General features: G+C 35.0%; 1 protein-coding gene across 9 annotated transcripts in view; it reads left to right on the top strand.

Moving 5' to 3' along the window:
* The window catches only part of LOC129744846 (phosphatidylinositol 3,4,5-trisphosphate 3-phosphatase and dual-specificity protein phosphatase PTEN), a 231,443-nt gene that overhangs the window by 132,491 nt on the left and 75,193 nt on the right, over positions 1 to 23,759 (top strand). For all 9 annotated transcript variants that reach the window (XM_055737584.1, XM_055737583.1, XM_055737582.1 and 6 more), the window contains one exon: positions 13,361 to 13,505. In XM_055737584.1, coding sequence (XP_055593559.1) covers positions 13,361 to 13,505 — 145 coding nt within the window. The remainder of the gene's footprint in view (positions 1 to 13,360; positions 13,506 to 23,759) is intronic.

The following is a 23,759-nucleotide window of genomic DNA, read 5'->3' as shown; positions in this document are numbered from 1 at the left end:
CTATTTTTCCAAGGCTCGCAAACAAACAGCTATCGCATTTTAATAAAAGTTAAGATAAAAAAAGTCAATAAGCTTCAAATAATGGATTAACTTCTTCACTGTTATGAGGCGTCAAAATTGAAAAGCTTACCACTTCGTCGAATAATGATTGATTCCAATAGCTTAATGTCTTTTTTTTTATCTCAACTTGAAATGCGGTTTTCGAATGAAATTTTTTTTTATCTTAAGTTTTAAGAAAAACCCCTACCCAAGAAAAGCTATTGATGGAAAACACGTTTTTTACGTTCCTCCCGAACAAAAAGTCTCAAAATCCCATACTAGTTTCAGGTTGGATCAATTTTAGTTTGCAGCTTATAACTTTTTCGAAAGTCAGGTCATTTGAGTCACTCTAATGAATTTATCCAGATTTTTGCAAATTAATTAAGGTACACCGGGGTAAGTGGGGACGGTGGCTATTAAAACAATACTGCCAACTATTTTTTCAAACTTTTAATGCAGAATGTTAAATTTACTTGTAATCTATCCAATAACTGTAAAAGAGATACGGTTCTGACAATAACGGATGTTTACGATGACTTTTCGTAAATTTTCTATTTTTAACTATGATGTGGAGTTGATGTGCATCTTTTTCAATCGCAAATTTCTCGTAAACTAGCTGGCTCTTGACGGAAAACTCTACATGGAAACAATCCTTACATTAGAAACAACCAGTTAGGAAAAGAAACGGCGATTAAAAATTAAGAAAAAAAGAGTTTATTTTCAAAAATCTAAAATATTGTCTCCAAACCCTACTTGGGGTAAGTGGGGACGGCTTCATACATACTTGATGTTTAGATATTTTTTCAATTTTCTCTCCTTCATTCAATACATTTTAGCTTTATTTAGCATACGAACCATGAAAAGTTGGGAAAAAACTTGTGTTTTCTGGAATAGGCATATATTTTCGATAAAATCCGATCTCGTGTGGTGCAACATAAATTACACACAATTATCACTACCATTAACTTTTTTTCAAAATTTTTGACGGTTCGAGCAATGAAGTAACGTATTCAACCAAGAAAACACAAATTTGTTGAAAATTTCCTGAAAAATCAAAGGGAAAATCTACCGTCCCCACTTACCCCATAAAACCGGGTAAGTGAAGACGCCAGCAGTCCATAACACTTCACGTGATAACTTTTTTCGCTTTTCGTCTATCAAGCTCATCTCTTCAGCATTTGTAAACAACATGTTCTGCATCACATTGAATGCGATTTCATCAAAATTGATCAACTGCTGATTTTTTAATGATTTTTTAAAGTTGAACTATACGAAAAACCGTCCCCACTTACCCCGGTGTACCTTAATCCAGAAGTTTCAAATGCGGTCGAAATAAACTTTCTCTTCATTTTTTTTTAATAAATTATAGACACTTTAACACTTTCGCGTCATTCGTGTCATTTGTGACTTTTTTCAATGTTAATTTTTCGGAAACATGAGAAGAAGCATGGAAAAAGTTACAAAAATTTCGAAAATCAATGAAAAGTGTTTAAAAAAAGGCTTGCGTTTTCGATAATTTCATGGAATGTTAATGTCAAGGTTCTATGAATTAACAAACTCATTGGCAATGCAAAGAAGCTTTTAGTGACTGTCAATTTTCATGGACGATTAACCAGCTTTCAAATTAGTAGTTTAAGACGCCTAAAATCATAAATTGTTGAATTGAATAACTTTTCTGAGATAAAAGTTAGGTTTGTGGTTTGTTCAGGTGATATGTTCTATGAGAATGGAAAACAAACTTGTATGGGAGGCCCCCTTTTCTTAGGTGGGGGGGACCTAATACTATTACTTTGACCTTTTTCAGGTTCAACTATGCCAAATACATTTCAATGCCAAATTTCATGCTGATCGGTTAATCGCTGTGTATTTTTATATGGCGCATAAAAATATACAAGCATCTCATCTTTATACGTTAGATCAATGCGCAATACAAAGTGAATATTATTTTAGCTATGAAATGTAAACAGTGCAAATAAAAAAAAATTGGCTTCTTTAACCGAATGGATTGAGCCGTTGCAAATAAACGAATTATAAAAAAAAAGTGAATATTGTCCATTTGAAATTATACATGACCATTTTGACTACCCCCTTGTATACAACTTGAACAAGTTGTTCCAAAGTTGTTTAAGTTTTACTGTTTAAGAAGTAACAAATTACAAGCTTGTGCTGAGGTTTTTTTTTTTCTGTGATAGAGAGTGTGGTCTTTGTTTCAAGCTAATAAACAGCAGAAAAGACAATTGTACATAGTTTGTGAGCTATCCAGTTCAGTTACGCGTGCACAAAAGTTTTGTACATCGTATAGTTGAAATAAACCTGGAGACCGAAAGTACCAAAAAACGATATTATTGGGGATGTCACGCCAATATTTAATGACACCTCGAAGGTCGTCAAGAAGCCTGGGGTGAAATTATGAATCCTATTCGATTCGAGATACTCGTTTCGAGTTTTAACTCGAATCGAAATAGAATCGGTATAACGTATCTCGTTCTAAATTTTAACGTACTAAATTTCGAGTAAACCGGGTAGTAGATCATCTCGAAACGTTCCATTCGAATCGAGCTCGTTCAAGATCGGTAATGCCAAAGTCGGTCGAATCGAACGAAACTCGATTGTTTCGAGTTCCATAATTCCGCCCCTGCTTTCGTTAATACTAATAATCGAGAATAATTTCCACCTAATCAGACGACAGGCAAGCAAAGATTTCAGCATCATATTTCCTGTAGACTTAGTGTCTACCTTACTAGAAAGGTTATTAGAAAGATTTGTTACTCAGAAGACCTAATGCCTTAATCAATTATCCGAAGAAAATCTACTGCACCTAAAACCATTCCAGTAGTTGGCAAGTGTACGTTCCTCTGTGTGTAAATACCGAGCAGGTATGAAGGTGTGTGGAGGGATGGATACGCGCAGTTGAGTCTCCTCCGTTGTTGATAAGCGATCCCGAGGAATTCCGCGAACCAGCTGATGGTTGTATCAGGGTGGCCAGCGAACCGGGAAAACCGGGAAAACCGTGAAAAAACCGGGAATTGAAAATGGGACCTGGAAAACCGGGAAAAAACCGGGAATTTCAAATCAAAACCGGGAATATTCTTTATGGATCATTTTTCTCCTATATAAACAATTGAATTCTAAAATTAATTCATATTATTTTTTTTTTTGCTCAAAAGCGAAATAAAATTGGGATCTAAATTCCATGGGAATAATGTGGGCAAAAGTCGATAACTTTTTGAAAAATCGAGATTTTTTAGCTCAGCACATACCTTTTAGTGCTCTGAAGTGGTCGAGTTCCAAAATATATTGAGATTTTTTTTTGTTAATTTACTAATTTTTGACATTTACAATTTTACAAATTTTTTATAAGCATTAAAAGCGCGAAGAACTTATCTTTCATATGTTCAAAAAATCGTTTTTCACAAATAAATTCTATTTTTAACCTTTTAGAGCCGGGAATTCATTAAATTCTGCGGGGAAAAAAGCGAAAAAACAGAAAAATTCAAAATAAGTTGCCACCATGTTACATGGTTCATTCATAAAATGTCCAAAAGGTAGAACGAGATGCTTGCGTGATTCTCTCTAACATTTTGCGCTTTTACTGATAATCTCATTCTTTATTGATTAAAAATTTGAAAAATACAGATTGTTTAAAAATAAGAATCACATTAAGATATTATCATATTAAAAAGGCTGATTTGAAGGCAAATTCAAGCCTTAGAATAATTTTTAAAATTTGTGTTAGAACTTCAAATTTTAAATTTGAATAACGATATTCAAATTTTCTGGTTGGATTGCAAATTCAGACTCAGAGTTTAGATTAACATGCCAAGTTGGAAGTCAAGCTCTTAGAACTCAGGCTCGGGCTCACTCAGTATTCAAGACGAGAATCAAATCAAAATTTAAAATTAATAGGAGGAATAGAATTAAGTGGATTCTGTTCTCAAAATTACAGAGAAAAAATATTAAATTAGAAAATCAATCAGTATTAATCAGTTAAAATTCGAATCATGAAACCAAACTTATCTTAGGTTTGACTTATAGATTCGTAATTCACCCGAAATTCGTTGTCGATGATTATATTTCAAATTTCATAATTCAGAAATCAGAGCGCAATACTCAAATTCTGTGTGCGGTAAAGTTTATTCAAATTGGAACATCATGGTTTTATTGGATCGAAAAAGTATTGACAAAATTACCAAAAAATCAGAGTTTTGCAGCAGATGTAGATTGAGATATGAAAAATTGATTGGAATATGTAACCTGCTAACTCAAAGTTTGTGATTTTGGCACCTCACCCTCTGATTCTAAGGGCCTTAATTACTTTTTCCATCCTTTGTTTAAACAATTTTCTGTAGAAATCCCAACAAATATCTTCGTTAACAGGATATTCTTACGTTTGATATGAAAAAAGGGCTTATTTTGGTTTAAAAAAACCCCTGCTTATCACATTCACGTATTTCAAAACTGGGAATATCATAAAATCTCGATCGAAAAACCGGGAAAAAACCGGGAATTTGAAAATGGAAACTTGCTGGTCACCCTGTTGTATATATTTACTATCACCGACCAGCTGGAATAATTTAGCAGCCACAGTCAACAACCGCCGTCCATGAGAAGTAGCGAAAGACGACTCTAAGGCTTAATATATGATTCGCAATGATCAATCACACTTGAAATGGCTTATGATAGCACACATTTGGCAGCAATTTGACTGATGACTGATCATTTACTTTTTGCTTATGAATAAGTAATTTCGATAATGAAGTTCTACGCTAGGAAAACTTACTGTACCGTACCATAGTTTAAAATGGAACTTGGAGAAAGAGAAAGAAGAAAGAGAAAAGCAAACGCTTGAAAAAATTGAACGAGGTCGTTTTCATAAGACCTATTCCATGTAGGTACGCTATAGAAACAGCACAGCACAGAGTGCAGTGACGTTCAAGAGGAAGAGAAGAGACGTTCGAAGCGAAAGAGTTTGGGGAATCAAGCAAGAGTGCGATATGCGAGATGCGGCACAGTACGACTCGGTGTGGTCCCGGAGAAAGAGCAAAGATATCAAACCCGATATAAGTATGTACAAGTATAGAGGTGACCCATAACAACAAGCGGCGCGGCAAAGAGCGACCAGCGAATTGAAACCGTGTGTGTTCTTTTTATTGTTGTTTTGTTGCTGCTGTTGTTGCTGGAATCACGCGAAGGCAAATTTACATGTTAAACATTGGAACAACTTGCATAATTTTGATCATGGGGTTTGGGCTCTTGCTTGGGGAACACATTTCGCTGTCTGTATACATAGTATATACAACGCGAGTCGCGGTCCTCCGTATACTTACATACTTATATGGGACTTACACAATGGAAAACGTTATACGGTACGGTAAAACCGGCCGGCAAACAGTTTATCGAGCGAACGATTCACGATTGCGGCCCAGGGTATGATACACAGAAATTCTGCTGTCTAACTAGAAGTGCTGCTGCTTTGCCGTATGATGAGCGCAAATTTGGGTGTTTAAATAATCGATCGTTTATTATCGCTAGCAATCTTAATGGCACAGGTAGAGCAGTTTCCGCAGCGTTTGTTGCAAGAATCCTAATGAGATCCAGGGAGTATCGCATTTAGGTATTCATCCTGATAGTTAAGGCTGGTCAGGTTCATTCTGATTCAATTGTTACGATAAGGGATACAGTCGTTTACGGTTTATATTGTTTTCTGTGAACACGACTACCCTTATTTGAAGAAGATCAGGTTAGTTCTCCATTGGATCCCCATTACTCCAATTCATTGTCAATGCTTTAAAATCAATGCTCACTCGAGGTTTATGTCAGGCTGGGGCGATAAAGCATTGCTTTGCATTCTGCGTTACAATAAAAAAAAAGCAAAGCATTGGTACGACAAACTGGGGCTTTGGATTTCATTACGAATTACCACCTTTCTTCATCTGCGAATGTTTGGGATAGTCTCCTTACTTTAGGGACCCATTGAGAGCTCATCAGGCCGTGATTAGGATTACGAGAATACCGAAAAAAAAAACAACCGGTCAAATTCGTTGCTATTTTTTCGGGAATAAGAATTCATGAGAATTTTCTCACCAATTAAGATAATAAAGCTTAGTTCTTTTAGAAATGGGACACTTTCATTTGCTAATAGCTCGTTTACTAGTTATTGGATATCCAAAATTTTGACAGGATTTTGTTGCCAGTAACAAGAACTATCAGACGTATTTTTTTTTAATTCAAAATTTACGCGTTTTTTCGATATGTACGATGCAAGAGAAAAAGAAAAAAATAATTTTGCACAGTTTTCTTTAAAATTTGTCGTTATCAAATTGGAAACTAACAAAACCGTTGATTATTCAAAGAATTACTGAGTTTTTGTGGTGGATAAGTATGCAAACACTGTCAATAATGTCCACAAAATTCAAATCAAGCATTGGAGTGAAGCACAAGATCGGCAATTACGGTTAAGGGTCATCAGGGAAGTCAAGTCTCATATCAGCATATTTAATTTTCAATAAGCGAAAAACTAAGGGTAGATCGCTGAAATGTCCAAAACAATTTTCTCCAATAAACTGAAAGTGTTGCCCAGCGATGACTCATTGAAACTCAACCTAAAACAACCATTTTTTGCTAATTTCAGAGCTCGTAAGCTGCAAAGCCGGTACCGAAGCTATGGGACAGATGTGATGGACGGCAAAACTTATGAAATACCCTATTCAAATAAATTCCAGCGTTTGAATCCTATACCACGTCTGCTTGTGGCAAGATCCCGAGTATATTAAAGTATGAAATTGCTGATTATTTTGTATAAAATTATAATGATATGCCAAAATTCTGCTCATGCAAAAAAAAAACAATTATTTTTTAAACGAAACTTTGGTTTTCACTGTTTTTAAAAGCCTAAACAGAGTAATCTTGTATGTACCATCCGCAACCTACGATTAATTCTAACCGCTTTTACTTCAAGTTCAATCTTATGATGGTTTTACTTCGTCATTGTCAGATTTTGCCAGAAGAAGTTCCATTGAAAACGCTCAACAATGTGGTAAAAAATAATTAAATTTGTTCATTTCGAAACAACTGTATCCACTAAAATGCTTTGAGTTCCTTTAAAAAGAGAAGTATTGGATCGAAAAATATCAGAAATTGAAGAAGGAGGGTAAAGCCACCTAAAATATAGATTTGACGAAGTATAAATTGAAAAAACTGATCAATATCATGACTGAAAAAAGTGTGCGCCGGCCAATGGGAGACACAAAGAATAAAGTAGAAATTCCTCTGACAAAAATCGATAAATAAATTTTTTCAATTTTTTTCATGAAATATCATATCATTACCTTCATTTTCTTCATAGAAATTATTTCGATCAAATGAATGGTTTTTGAGATACACGCATTCTTAACTGTCCCATTTCTTAAAGAACTAAGCTTTATTCAGAGAGTTGCTTGCGAACCGGGAATACTGGGAAAAAATTTGAAATTTCATCGCAATACCTGGAAACCTTAAAAAAAGCGAATTTCGGCACATCACCGGGAAAATTGTCATGTTAGATCAAAAAAATCTGTCTGTCCCTGTATTTAAAGTAGGAAACTACTGTACTGATTTGCGTGAAACTTATAAGGTGGGGTATTTGGGGCCGGGGAAGGTTCCTTTTATGGTTTGAGATCCCTCTTCCTCGTAGGAAGAGGGAGAGAGGATCCTAAAAAAAATGTCTGCATTACTTCAGAATCGATCAAGTGAATGGTACCAAATTTGGAAAGGGAGGTTATTTGGATACGAGAAATATTTCTACGATTATTTGAGACGCATTCTTTCCAGTAGGGCGATAAAAAGAGGGAAAGGGGGCTCTAACTTAACTCGAAAACATTTCAACCAAATGGAACCAAATTTGGCATATGTTGAGGTTAGGGTACAAGAAAAGTTTCAATCAATATTTGGTCCCACCGTCCAATGGGGTGATATGAAGAGGGAAGAGGGGCTTCCATACAATTTTTGTTTAACTGGCAAGGGATGATAAATGTTTCCCGGAGTCTTTGGTAATCCTCCTTGTTCCAGTGAGGGCATATGAAGAAGGGTCCCCCTTCCTTCCATAATTTTTTTTTTATAATTTGTAAACTTTTCAAGTATATGGAACCAAATTTGGTGTGGGAAGGTATCTAAATGCGAGAAATAATTCTATAATTATTTGAGGCCCCTTCTCTTCTTCAATTGGGAAGATAGGAAAAAGGACTGTGGTTTTCACACAATTTTTATTGGTTATCTCGTAAACAATTCGAGCCAATGGAAGCTAAGTTTGTCATGTTTCTATTGATATTTTGGTACCACTTCTTCCTTTCAATGGGGAGATGAGAAAGAGGAAGGAGCTCCTTCAAGTTTTTGCAAAATTGAGAACTAATCAAGCAAATGGAACCAAATTCGGCATGGCATTGGCATTAGAGGCATCTTTCATGGATATGATGGCTAGCATTTCAAAAACGCTAAAACCACCAGACCACAGAAAGAGTACTATGTTTGCCGTGACCGAGATTCGATCTCATATCCACTGACTTAGAAGTCTTGAACGCTATCCTCTAGGCCACGGACGGAGGCAATTGAGTTTTATTTGTTATTTGAAACACTTCCATTCTTCCATTGATGGTATATGAAGGAGGAGCCTCTTATACAATTTTCTGAGAGAGTTTATGTAAGAATTGGAACCAAATTTCAAATGGAAAAGGATTATGGCTCGAGAAACGGTTTTATTATTATTTGAGAAACCACCCTTTTTCAGTAAATTAAAGGAAGGGAAAAGAGCACTAAAACAATTTCGTTTACATAACTTGAGAATAAATCAAGCGAATGCAATCAAATCTGGCATGGAAAAGAATTTTGTACGAGATATTTTTATTATGATTGTATAAAAACTTTCGCCTTGCAGGGTGCAGAGTGGAAAGAAAGAGGGGCTTCCGTATAACTTTAAGCTTATTATTTGATACACGAAGCGTTAAAAAATTATAGTTCAAGGAAAAAGACTTAAAAACAAAGATTTTAGGTATTCAACTAAAAATATAGTAGATCCAACTATAATCGTATGATTGATGTAGTGCATTCAACAAGAAATATAGTAAATCAATTTAACTTGTATAATTGATTTAACCGTAAATATAATAGATTCAATTATATTTCTATGATTGATTCTAAGAGATCAACTGTTTTAGAAGTCATCATATTTATTGTTGATTACTTTCTTTCTTGCAGGTAGAAATTATTCATTTCATTTTGAAATTTTGTATTTTTTATTGATTATTTATTCCAAGTCTCTACTATAATCACTCGTTCCATGGCTAACTTTCTCCTCAGACTTGCTATCGCTGCTACGGGTGAGGTCTGATAAGAATGCACAGTAACGTTTTCTAAAAACCGGGCTCTCGCATCTTTGTGATCGGTCGGGTTGATCGGAAAAGTATCCTGGAGAAAAAATCTTTTACAATTTTAGAAAATTAAAAAATGGACATAACTCACCATATTTCGAAGGATGCCGTTGATAGGAACATGCCGTTTGAATCTGTTCACAAATATTCTTTTTTGCTTGGCACTTGGTTACAATTTTCCTCGACACCAGCCGATCCCCGGTTCCGTTTGATCGATCGAAGTCTCACGGCGAAGAAACTTCCGCCTTGATTGTTCAGATGAATCATTATGGCTTCGGCAACAGCACCAGTTCCGCCCGCATAACATCTTGATATTCGTTTATCGGCCATATCCAGCAATTTGTGCTCTCGAAAAAAAGACGCAAGATGGACTTCGGGATCCTGTTATTGGGGGTTGACCTAGAAAAATAAGTAGAATTATTTATGGATGGCTTAAATTTTTGTAAATTCTAAAACTTTACCTGCCGGTTCAAAATGGCGTTTTTTTCTTTTTTTCGCTGTGAAAGCTTGCCACACACATATCTGGAAATACTCAATGTTTTGTTAAGATATCATTCGTTGGAGAAAATCAGTCAAGTCTCTCACTATCAATCATAGATATATAGTTTAATTTAATATGATTATAGTTCAATGCCTAGAATCAATCATACATTTGTAAATTAATTTATCATTTTTACATTTGAATCAACTATATTTTAACAGTTGAATCTATTGTATGCATAGTTGATTGCGTAAGGCCAATCAGCAGTTAGTAGTTGAATCTATTATAACTATAGTTGAATGCCTAAAACCAATCATACAATTGTAGTTGAATTTATCGTAGTTAAAGTTGATTCAATTATATCATTACAGTTGAATCCATTATATTCATAGTTGAATGCGTTCGGTAAATCATTAGTTTTTAGTTTAGTTTATTTTATTTATAGTTGAATGCGAAAAAATCAACTACACTTAACTGATTGGTGTAACAAGCTGAAATAATTGGAACAACTGTCGTCTTTTTTCTCCGTGTAAAATTATAATTTTCTGGTGTTCAAAGTTTAACCAATTGAGTCTTCGGGATTAGATATTCCTTGTCAAATGCCTTTATCCTTGGATGAGAATATGAAATAGTTTGAGGAAATCTAAGCATATTTTTTTTTATTTATACATTAAAATTTATTAAAGAGGTGTGTTGAAAAGTGTTTCAAAAACAAAAAATAATGCAGGAAATTAGGATTTTAAATCATTTTTTTTTTGCTAGGATGCAGAGGTGAGCACAAATTTCAGATTTACAGACTCCCTTTCTCTATTTTTCTACTTATCTATTGACTGCTTGGACGTGGCCGGCGCCATTATAGTAGGTCAAAGAGAGATTATCACTTTTGTTCATTGAGAGAGAGTTACTAATCACAAGAATCATTCTTTTGGCAATCATGTAGAAGCAACTATTGCATGCGATGTGCAATTCTTTCTACGGAGCCACGTTTGCGATCATGGTGTTCGAAATGTATTTATTTTTAAACAATTAAGGACAATAATCATATAATCAATTCACAATTAAAAATAGAAAACCCAATAAAGATCATTCTGTGAAAAATTTAAGAACAGTCTTTCGGGTTCAATTTCGCTAATCGATCAAGCTAAGCTAAGCTAAGTTCTCATGGTTATTTTTCTAAACTTCATGAAGTATGTAATACACTGGATTCTTTTTTTTTTTCAAATGAATGTTGAAAACGTGTAAAAAATTAAATTCTTTTGAAAACAGTTCAAATCAACCGGGTAAATATTATAGCTCATTCCAAGTAAAGTGGCCAACTTAGCCAGTTAGTCAGGGATGATCGAAGATTTGTTTTCTTTTACGGTTGTTCCGGAACTTCCGCGTTATCTCTAAGTTACCATTCCGGTCCGGTGACATGTCCGAAAATCGTCTTTTTCGAGAAAATCGTTTACATTTATTTATGTGTCATACTGTGTTCCCACAATTTTGTTTAAAAAAAAATTCAGTACTCAAGATTGATAACAAAATAAACAAAAATTCTCAATAAATAAAAATAAGGATTTAAAATTAATTCTACAAATGATCTTAAATTCAATCATGATCCAACTGACTTTTAAATTAAAAAATTATTATAACTCTTAATCTTTTCAAGATAGTGTAACTGAACGTACTACAACAGTGAGCCCTAATGTTTCTAGATTTCTATCGCTGCCCCAGTTTCTTCCCCTCAACCTTTGTAAACCGTTGACCGCACATCATTAGAGCTGGAAACGCGCGAGGTTATATGGCATAATGATTATAACAATGCGTTTTAAATAGTTTAATAGATATTAGATTAAGATAAGCGGGGACCGCAGTTAGTCAGTCAGACATAAGTTGGCGCGTGGCGCGTAATGTTATTCCCTTGTGAAAAAAATGCCTCAGCTAGAGTAGAATTGAATTAATTGAATTTAGTTTTAATTGATCAAACATATGGTTTGCGCAAGATTTACTCTTAAAACTGTGGAACGTATGACTGTTAAGTATTTTTTATATATCTTTTTTAATATTTTTACTGTTCCACGTAACGTTTCAAATTACCGATAGCTACCACGAATGTTTAATGACATGTGCGGAAACCTTTAAAAGATTTCATCCAGTTTTTATATTATTCGGAACGACGAAGTCGACCCTTCAATACCCTCCATATATGAACGTATTTATGTCCTGATGATTTCTCAAGCTGAGCTTAACTGCTATACCTTTCCAAAGCATTAATTAAGAAGTTGACAATTGCCATCATTTGAGCAAACCCAACAACGGCTTGGTGCTACATACTTACAAACGTCGTTCCCTGTCATTTAATTGTCTTTTCTAAATGGATCGTGTCTCAATAGAATCAAATTGATACAAAATGTCTAAAATTAATTGCACTCACTGAACTGCTAACTGGCGTTGTGTATAATGATGACAAATGTGTGGCCGCACTGTGTAAATTGTACCCTAGGCCAGTCGAGGTTCTTCCTCTGTGATGTACCTCTAAATCGTCGTCGGCCGTTTGAGACCTGTGTGTGGTGTGGTGGTGCCAGATCGTCAACAAGAACCCATTATGAGTGAGTTGAGCGGGCCAGAGTCGTTGTTGTCATCAGCCGTCATCGCTCGAAATTACATACGTTGCTGTGTACCTACTCTTAAATCGTGGCCAACATCTCACAAACCTCCCCTCTTTCTGACTGCCTGTCTTCCTATTCTCTGTTTCAGAATTATAAGTCTCCTGTACACCATTTAATAGGCCAAAACCCCGCCGTTCTAGCCGTTATTAGTTCGGTTCAATTGTCTTAAATGGTGTATTCCATGTCATGCAGTAATTTCTGTGTCTGCTGAACTTGATACCTTCAGGTTAACTTACACGGGGTTTTCCCCACTTTGTCTTCCTAGAAGCAACTACTTAAATTTTCAAAAAAAAAATTTCCATTATTCGTCTAAAAGTTTTCAAATCGATTTTTGCTCGAATGTGTTCAAATTGAACAACAGAGCTCGTGTATGGGAACCTCAGCCAGTTCGGTAAAGGGCACGTGTCCTGTCAGATTTCAAGGTTTATTTTAAGATGCAAACAACCAAAGTGGCTACTCAACAATTCAATTGCAGAACGATGAATGCTGACTATACGGGGAACAGTCGTCATCATTCATTAATAAGACAAACCTATGTGCCTTCCTTCTTGAAAATGTGTGCTGTGTATCGTCTTTTGCCGTCTCAACCTGCAACAATCTATGTACGTTTGAGCAGTTATGAGTGTTTATTTTTTATTAAAAGGATAATTTCTGTCACTGGACCAGTTGACACAAACTTAAACCCGGTTGATTTATGACAGTTCAGTGACCTCTTCCTCATACAGTGTTATATTTTTCACAATTTTACTAACGTACTCCTTCTTTCCCTTGTCTCTTATCCATTGCAGTCCTACTCGGTGTATCCGTTCAAGGATCACAACCCACCGGACATCGAGCTCATTACGGCGTTCTGCCGGGACGTGGACGAGTATCTGCGGGCAGACCCCAAGAACGTGGTGGCGGTCCACTGCAAGGCCGGCAAAGGTCGAACAGGTAGGTTTTCACCTTGTGCGAGGTTTATATGAACCACAATTGCAAAATGAAATCAGTATTTTTATTTAAGGTATCCTGGGTCTTAAAGATATACTAGTGATTTTGTCGATAATTTTTTTTTAACTTACAAACCAATACTTAAATTGTAATCTCGTTTCAAAGTTACGGACGAAACCGTCTAATAACTTTCACTAAAAATATACGATAAAAGTGCTGAATGTGGAGAAAAAAAAGATTCCATTCGTCTATCTGCCATTTCATTCAATGTTATTCTAAGTAAGCCTGAGGGATATAGATAAGCGTTATTCGCATTTGTCTCATGTTGAAAAGGAAAATTTGTTTAATTTATTGCTCGTTTTTTTTTTATTATTTTAGTAAGCGCGCATCATCGTGGCTTTGAATGAATTTATGTAGATATTGTATGGTAAAAATCGAACACGCCAATTCAACAGTTCTGTTCATACCGGTTCCGAGTTGTTTAATTCTCACATGAGAATTTTTGTAAATTGATCACCTAGCTAGAGTTAATAAAATTAAATAATAAAGTTTTTTTCCTTCCGCTCAATCAGACGATGACTGGATGAACGCTTTGAATTCGTTGTAACGTTTGAGTATACGACTTAATACCAGATATACTTTAACCTAAGGTTGTCAGATTGCCCGGTTTTATCCGGGTTTGCCCGAATGTTAAATACAAAATTTGAAAAAAGTTCGGTCCGGAGCGGTTGCATTGAATAAAGCTCGAATTTTGTCCGGATTTATCCACTTTATTTACCAAAACAAACAAAAAAAAAATCAATTGTGATGTAAATTTTTTCATTTGTGCGTCCAAAGCGACAGTTTTATAAAAGCGAGTGGCTTGTGATATAGCTCAGTTGGCAAGTCTGTTGCCTCCTGAGCAGATGTCCGCGAGTTCGAGCCCAAGAGTAAACATCGAACACAGTTGTACCGGATAAGTTTTTCAATAACGATCCGCCAACTGGATAAAGTCGCGAATGCCATAATGATGGTAAAACGACTATAATCGAAACAAAAAAAATAAAATAAATAAATAAAAGCGAGTAAGTTTTATAAAAATAATCATGAAAAGTCTTTTGAGAGCCTAAAATACGATTTAGAAACTGAAAAAATCTTTTTTTTTTTTAATTTGTGTTGAGTAATTCCTGGGTTTTGACCAAATTTGCCCGGATATTGCCCGTATTTGTAATCGAAACTTTGGAATCAAATGCCCGGATTTTGCATTGTTTTTAGGTAAAATAGCCTGGATTTGTCCGGCCCGTTTACGTGCTAGAGATTTCTGGCAACCTTACTTTAACCGATATACACCACTTAACGAAAAAACAGGAGACATGAATAGCGCTTTCTGGCGACAGAAATGGAAGTATTACACTGTGATTTTTTCGGAGCTTTGAACAGAGGTGCCAGGTGTCCTGATTTTTTTTTGGGATTTGTTCTGATTTTCAAGAGACCATCCTGATTGTTGGAAAACTTCCCAATTGTCTTGATTTTTGAAAATTGGTCTTTAAAATGTTGTGAGTTCTCCTGATTTTCATCTAAATAAGGATAACATTCGTAGTTAAGCTATAAGTACATCGAACAAATCTGCAATAAATTAGTTAAAACCCATTTATCCGACGGTAATCTTCGATTCAGATGATTTTTGAATTGGTATTTTTCGATATGAACTGCTGTCCAACCAAGAAGCTGCTCATTTTTGTTGCATATATTAAGGTTTCTACAGCACCTTTGTTTATGCAATCTAGTGGTGTCCTGAAAAGTTAAGAGTTTTTTTCTTCGCGCTGTCCTGATTTTTGACAAAACCACCTGGCATTTTTGTTAGACAATCGCAAAAAGTGCTGATCAGGTAAGCTGTCCGAATAAATTATCATCTATTTTTTCTTTAGTTTACGTACAATGTTAAAAAAATAATTCAGAAATCTGATTTTTCAATTTTTTTAGTCAGCACGTAAATCTTCAATGGCACGGATTCATTCAGCATAATGATTATGATACATCAATAGGGAAAGGATATATGTTGATTTATCTCCAACGAACTGTAAAAGGTTTTTAAATCCATAGTACCTAATTTCAAAAAGAAAATTATTTATTTTATTTATGTTTTAATTATTATTGAATCCTAAATTCGCACCAGCCTTTTGGAATTATCAAGTGCGAGGATGATTCATTACTACACGTTTTTCAAGTTATTCGAAAGACTTATGTCTGAAGTTTCTCAAAAATAAAACATATATAGCCCGCAATCATAATAAATTCATAGAAATTAACAGGACGATCGTTGCGCTTGACCTCGCTTGACAACTTGCCCACGTAATTACAAAAACAGGGATGCAAATTTGCCTCTTCAACACCTTATTTTGATTAAAAATCGTCGATAAATCCCACTAATGGCTAAATTAGAAACCAAACATTTTTCAGCTGCATGAATAAGAATTTTTTTCAAGAATTTTATTTCTTATCAATTCTTAGAAATATGTTTTCCAGGAAAATTCCATACATTTGCCAATTATTTTCATAACTGTTTTACGGTGCCTCTAGCCAACACATATCTTTTAATTTTTTTCATATACTAGTCGGGTCCACAATAGGCTTTTTTGATTAAGGGGGGGGGGGGGGTAGGGTCTAACACTTTCAAAAAATCGATTTTTTTATTTTTTTATTTTCTTATTGTAAAACATTTCAAGAATGCTGTGTCAAATTTTCAAGTCAATTGAAGCAAAACTGTAGAAGTTATAGGCCTTTATCTCCTCCTATCTAATACTGCAAGAAAGCAAGTGCAGAAACTTAAAACGCGTTTTTCTCGAAAGCACATTTTTAAAGTCCGTGGACATCGTCATTTGATAACTACTTATCCGATTCTTTTCAAATTTGGAACATATTTTCTACATATAAAATACCAGACCCCAACGTTTTTCTTTTTTGTTTTTTTTTACTTTGGAGAGATTTTAGAGGTGAAAAATGGCGGATTTTTTCGTGAAAAATCGTAGTTTTTACTTCAAACAGCCACAAAAATTTCATAAAAATATTTTTAAGTTAAAGAAAAACGTTGGGGTCCAGAAAAACATCTATTAAAAATATTTTGCTCTGATTTTTTGACTTCAGATGATTCTGTGCTGAGATACAGTGTCCACCGCAAATCCTGTTTTCTAAAAGGCATCCTCGAAAATGCTCCGTCACCGGCTCATTTTTCAATATTTTTCTACGAAAAAATTGCTAAATTTTCTTTTAACAATGCTTTGTATAATGCAAAACATTTGAATACATTTGTTTGAACGATAGCTCTAGAAAAAAATAGCGAAAATGGTGTTTTTTATACCCGTTAGACCCTACCCCCCCCCCCCCCCCCCTTAAATTAAATTAACTTGCATTCAAATAAAATATCTCATCCGTCATATATAAGGTTGCCAGATTTTTTTCAGCACGCTTCAGGGCCGGGTAAATCCGGGCAATTTTGTACAAAAACCTTGCAAAATCCGGGCATTTGATTTCAAAATTGACGACCGAAAATCCGGGCAAATTTTGGTCGAAACACAGAAACTACTCAACAAAAATCAAGAAAAAAAATTCAAAAAAAAATTTCCATCCAAAGTTATCGACAGATTTCTAATGGTTTTCAACGGCAAAACACCTATTCATGATTATATAAAAAAAATTCTAACACAATTTTCGTTTTAACTGCCTGCCAATTAAGTGAATAAATCCGGGATTTTTTCAATGGAATCCGGGCAACCGGGCTGTTCCCAAATTTTGAATTAAATATTTGAGCAAACCCGGGCCATCTGGCAACCTTAGTCAACTATTATAGAGAAAGTGGTGATACGTATTGAGTATAATATGGCAAAAAATAATTATTTTTCCCAACTGTTCGTTTGGAAAATTTGTATGTCAAGTTGAGCGGTTTTTTTTTATCTAATTTGAAACAAAAATGAAATATCGTCGCAAGCGAAATCTTCAAGTCAATTGGGCACATAGTGATCAACAAATAAACCTTATTATAAATAAATCCAAAACAATTGCCCTGGCATTTCGTGGGTAAATATTTTCAAAGCATGTAGATATTTCCTTAAAATATTTTATTACCATTTTATTAATTCAAGTTCCTTAAATTTTTCATGGCGTGAGAATAGAATAACTGGCATCCCTGACTAAGTTTTGTCCGGAATACACGCTACTATCAGGAGCTACTCGATTTTCTCGAATTAGTGCTTCCATTTTGTCCGCTGGAAGAATGTTGAAGATTGTTCCGGTTCCGGTTATAAGATGAATGGCTGAAGGAATGTCTTGAGATTGTTTTGATACGGCCTATTATAAGAAATTGCTATAAATTAAAAAAATTCTTTTTAAGTTCTTAGTGTCTTTCAGATTATTTCAATTTTGTAACGGCTATGACATGTAAGGCTGGAGGAACATAAATTTGAAAATTTGCTCCTCAGATTGTTTTGATAATATTATGACTCGGGTAATCAAGACAGAGTGACTTAAAAGATAATTTTGAAACTTCCGTCTGATGTAAGATTCAGATGAAGTCAGAAAAGTACAGGGTCCGGCAATTCAAGTGCTACATTGAATCTAACAGAGATAATTTGATCAAAACAATTTTTTTCTTTTTTAAATTTAATCAATTTCTTTTCCAAACAAATAATGTTTCATTTTTTGTCCTTGAACCTAACCACTAGCTGCAGAAGCTCGAGGCAATTATTTCAAAAAGCCCGCAAAGCTTTTTATGGTATTTTATTCCAGGCTTGAGCTAGATTGTGCTTTAGAAGTTCCAAACCTTCATGTTTTGTAGAGCAGACTTTTGCTTCAATATGCTTTAGGCAGTCATGCTCATAGGGTCCAGGATATATTTTGTTGAAAATTCAAAAGATCATAACCACAAACAATGCAAAACGTGGTGTAAAAGCCGTTCTTTTCAATCAATGAGTTCCAAATATTATTTAAGTCAAAGTTGAAAAATTTTGACAATAGGGTTGGAAAGCTGACACATTCTTTCGTCTTTAGATTCTCAAAATACAAAACGCAGACGAGTTTCAAAGGTAACTGTTTTTCGGTTGTTGTTCGTCATTTGTTTGTTTCAATTTGCAATTTTTCATACTTTTCATAACTTAAATTCAACTTTGCACTGAATTTATAGTATATTAACGCAATATTTCCGCAATAAATTTATATTCACGAGAAAATGCAATCTCATACCGGTTTTCTTTTTTTACACCACTTTTTTACATTTTTTGTGATCACTATTTCAAAGATTAAGTAGCTGATCTGCAGTCTTTTTTTCGAAGTATGTTTTTTCGGATTTTTATCTTAGACTTTGAATAACGGAAAACTAAAATTTTGTAGCCGAATATTATCTGAAAAACATATTTCAGTTACATTACGAAATTTTTACAACTATGAATTTTGTAAATATCGCTTGAAAAACAAGAGAGATACAGCCGTCTTAGTCAGGAGTGTCAAATTGTCCAGGAACTCTAACTAATTCTACCTCTACGAATTTCTGAGTCAAATGAGGCTTAAAGAAAATTATACCTTATTCTGAGAATTCACATAAGTCACATATAAATTATTGAAGAATTTTTTTACTTCCAAAAGTAATCCTTCCGAAAAGAACGCGCACTCATTGTAATTAGGCGGCACCCATAAATTACGTTACGCAAAAAATGCACTTTTTTTGACCACCTCTCCCACCCCCCATTTGTCACAAATCGTAACGCTTCGACGTACCCCCCTATGAAAATCACGTAACGCTGTTAAACCTCCCCCCCCCCCTCCCCTCATCTTCTCATATTTTTAAATACTGGTTTTCGAAGGTAAAAAAAGATTTTAACATAATTTTTTTTAAACGTTCTTCAAATCGGATATAATATCTATCCAAATCGCCTCTTAGTACTCATTGAAGATAACTCTCTGATAAAATAAATTAACTGCCTTATTACGAGTTGCTGTGTGCTTGTTAACTGATGATCTACTTTGTTTATTTCATTTTGTTCAAGTAGCATAACATTTGATACAAAATACACTCCACTTAGAAATATTTGTCGAAATAATAAAAATTGCATTTTTTAAATCAATTGAGAAAAACTAGTAAACTTTCCGTCTTAAGGTTGAACTGAGTTCTTGGGGGTAAATGTACCTGATGTTCGATTTCCCAACGATTATTTCACGGATATTCAATACACATTTTTATGAGTCTATCTCAGAATCTTTGAAGAGGGAAGGTTACAAACCAGTTTACATATTCTGCGAAAATTGCATGACATAAAAATACCTACGATTAAACTGAAAATTTGAAGTAAAAAATCGTTACGTAACTATGGGTATACCTCCCCACTTCCCCTATGTCACAATTCGTAACGCTCGAGCTTACTCCCTCCCCCCCCCCGCTAGGAGCGTTACGGATGCTCCCTTAGATAAAAATCAATTTTTTGGTATTTGGTGTTGGTATAAACTGGACATTCTCGTATAAGTATAATCAGTAAAAATTGCTGAATAATAACTTCTATGCCAGTTTGCTTTCTAATTTGAATATTACAAAACATTAAACCAAATATATGTTATAGTCAAGACAAGACAAAAAAGAAGTTTTTTTTTGTGAAAAGTAGTACAGTATGACAAAGGGTCCCAAAGTTGGACATGTAATATTTACTGAAGTAGGATTTCTGTTAAGCCTACTCTAAGTCTCATACATCTCTTCCCGATTTTGTTGTTAAACTTTAAAGTTCAAATTTCAATTGCCTAGACTTGCTTTTTTTCTGAATTATCTAGATCATGGATGAGCAATGCGTTTTTTTTTATTCAAATTCAGCAGAGAATCTATGTTTCATCATTTTACGTCATGTTAATAAATGTTAATGAACAAATTAAGCAGTTTGATAAAGTTTTATAGCTCAAATGTCAAATTCCTTGGCGCTAGAGGTGAAACCCCCTTTAAAACCTTTGGAATATTAGAAAACGTCTAGAAAAGCAATTATTTATTCAAATAGTTTGTAAAAGCATTATTACCCACCTTTACTTAATAAATTTTTCGAAATAATCTTGGTTTTTGTTGAAAACAAAAGTGGTACTATTCTTATTTCGCACCCTTTTTTCATATTTTTGGTCTTCAACGCTAATTGCTTCGACCAAAAAAAGTATACTTGGGCTTGATTTATCCGTTGAACAATTTAAAACAAATTGTATAAGAAAATTTGGGTGATTTCAATCATACATAATTTATCATGCAAAACACATAGTGGTACTATTCTTGTTTCGGTCACTGTAGTAGCATTTTCTCTTCCCCCAGTCAACTAGTAGCAAAGTGTAAAATCGTAAAAATGACCTGACAGTTGCGCTGCTTTGCAGCAATTAATCGTTTTGTCAGCCAGGTCACCTACGCCAGCACCTTTCATTAGTCGTCGTTCGTTCTAGTTACTTACTTAGATCCAGATGAAGGTAAGAGGTAGTACCCTACCACATTACTTAGTAGTTTTCCCGGACCTGATCACACCTCCCAAGAACTTGGTGAAACGGCGCAACTCGCTAGGGTATTATAAAAGAGTGTGGCGACAAACGGGTTCCCTAATAGGTGCTAAGTGGAAATGTTATACACCAACTATATGGTCTGTCAGCCAGATAGGAGGAAGTGATTTAATTCACCTTTTCCCCCGCGTTCTTTTCCTATGATCTCTGGTGCTGCTGCGTTTTATCTCTCGCTCGCCAAGTTATGTACGATACATTTACGATCTCTGAGTTGCGGTCGATGAATGGTGGGGGCAAAGGCTGGCCGCGCGGCTGAATCGTCGTCGAAAGCAATAATTGTTTTATGACTATTATTTGAACAAGAAGCCGGGTCGGATCACGTTCAAAGGGATCCAATTTATAAAGAAAATAATGCTTTACGACACCGCACGTTTATGTGTGACGCGTCTAAGGTTACAACCGGCTGATAGGATTTCTGCTCGTCAAGAGATGTAGAGGTATTTTTTGTTTCGTTGTTGCAGGTTGAAATGAGTATTACGTATACCTTAGAACGTGTTTCCGTTACGGATTGAGTAAATTCCTAGAATATGACGTATTCCAGAATAACGTAAAAAATAACAATAACGTTCGATAAACGTCTATGTATTAAAAGAAACTATGGTAATAGTAATTTTTATATTCTAGCGTATAGTTTGAAACCTAGATCGACTTTGTTCGATGTATTTTACCCAGATCATCTATGAGATCACTAAAAACATTTTCCTAACCGATGCTAAAGTGACGTGTCCCAACTTGAACTTTTCATGACAAAATTAAATGTATCTTTGTCGTTGTCGTACGCTCTATAAGATAAATGACAAATTTTGTTGCTCGTGGATCGCGACATTATTTAACATTCGTTTGTTGCTATTGATAATAATAAGGATATGCCCCTCTGGGAATACCAAATTAAAGTTATCGGATCGAAACTTGTGACATATGAGAAGAAATTCTTTTGACCTGAAAATAATCTATAGGAGTATCGATTTGGGGACACTGGGTCGAGGCCATGGTCAATCTGGCCGGTTCCGGAACCAAAATTTTCAATGTTATCGGATTGAGACTTGCGGCATAAGAGAAGAAAGTTCTTGGCCAGCTAATTCTCTTCATCTTGAGACAAATAGCTTTTTTCTTATATGCCGCAAGTCTTGATCCGAAAACTTCGAAATATATCGTTCCGGAACCGGCCAGATTGACCACGGTCACGACCCAGTGTCCCCGAATCGCTTCTCATATAGATAACCTTTTTCTTGAGGCCAAGAGCTTTCTTCTCATATGTCGCAAGTCTCAATCCGATAACATTGACATTTTTCGTTCCGGAACCGATCAGATTGGCCATGGCCACGACCCAGTGTCCTCGAAACGATTCTCATATTGATTCCCTTCATCTTACGATAAATAGCTTTCTTCTCATTTGCCGCAAGTCTTGATCTGATACCATTGATATATTTCGTTCCGGAACCGGCCAGAATGGCCATGTCCACGATCCAGTGTCCCTGTACTATTTCTAACGTGGGTTCTCTTATTCTTAGGCTCAGAGCTCTTCTCAGATAGGTCTTGATCTGATCACATATTTTTTTTTTAATTTCTAGATTACCCACATAATCGAAGCAGATTGTTCCAAGTTTTAAATTTCAGGAAAATCTCACATACGAATGTGTCATTCTTCTCAACAACGCTACAATTCTTGATGGCCTCTTTCATTTTGTCATGATACACATACACATACACATACACATACGGGAGAGACAAAAGGTTGTCGCGCATTAAGATAATGAAGAAGACAATATCAAGGACAATTTTATTCACTGTATATGATCATTTGCGTTAGTTCTTTCTCAGCCCGAGATCGACGCCTTTTCGTTAAAAGTAGATAGGGTGATTTGCCAATCGTTGCACAGCTAAGCACATGATTTTGGTGTTTATTCTGTATTTTAGTCATTTCAACCAAATTCACTCGATTTTTTTTGTCGTTTGCACTCATACAGGATTGGTCAACAAGATCCAAAAGTTCAAGTGTTTGAAAAAAGTGACATAAAAATTTAAAAAATCATTTGAAACAGCCTGCCTGTGAACAATAGTTGCACAGGCAAATTTTGTGTCGTGCATAATGTTGTCCGATTTTTTCCAATGGTTACACATTTTAAAAATCAGTCACCATGAGGTCGAATAGGCTGATATTTATTAGGGAAGCTGATTATGAGAACTTCTAGTTCAAATGCAATCTAATGTTTAGACGGCCCCTTATAAGGGTATATACGGACGATAGTATTGGCGAAAAATTGGCCTCAGCCATAACCTCAAATTTTGATTTGCTTGCGGCCTCACCAGTGATGCTAGGTGCGTTACTAAAATCAGTATTTGCTTGTTTAAAACTAATAATAATATTTCTGAGTTGATTAGTTTTTTAAACTATCAACAGCTAAAAGTTTGAATTCATTACGGGGCGTCCTTAAATGGATAAAGAAAAGCCATCTTTTGCTAATGAATTTTCAAGGTGAATTCAAAACATCTGAAATATATTTTCATGTACTGCTTGGTAGGTTAAAAAAAGTAGTTTCTAACTTCTTAATGAATGCAAAATTATTCACTGTTACAAATAAGTAAAATAATGAAAGCCCCGTTTATGTTGACTTTGGAAATAATCGCCAACATGCTCTGATTATTTTAAACATATATACATAATTAGCTACATCGTTTAAGTGTGCGATACAGTATGGTGATATTTCGTTCAAATAA

Source organism: Uranotaenia lowii, chromosome 2 (assembly GCF_029784155.1).
Source record: "Uranotaenia lowii strain MFRU-FL chromosome 2, ASM2978415v1, whole genome shotgun sequence".
NCBI lineage: Eukaryota > Metazoa > Arthropoda > Insecta > Diptera > Culicidae > Uranotaenia > Uranotaenia lowii.
Note: the sequence above shows the minus strand (reverse complement) of the source record. Positions and strands in the feature narration are given on the sequence as shown.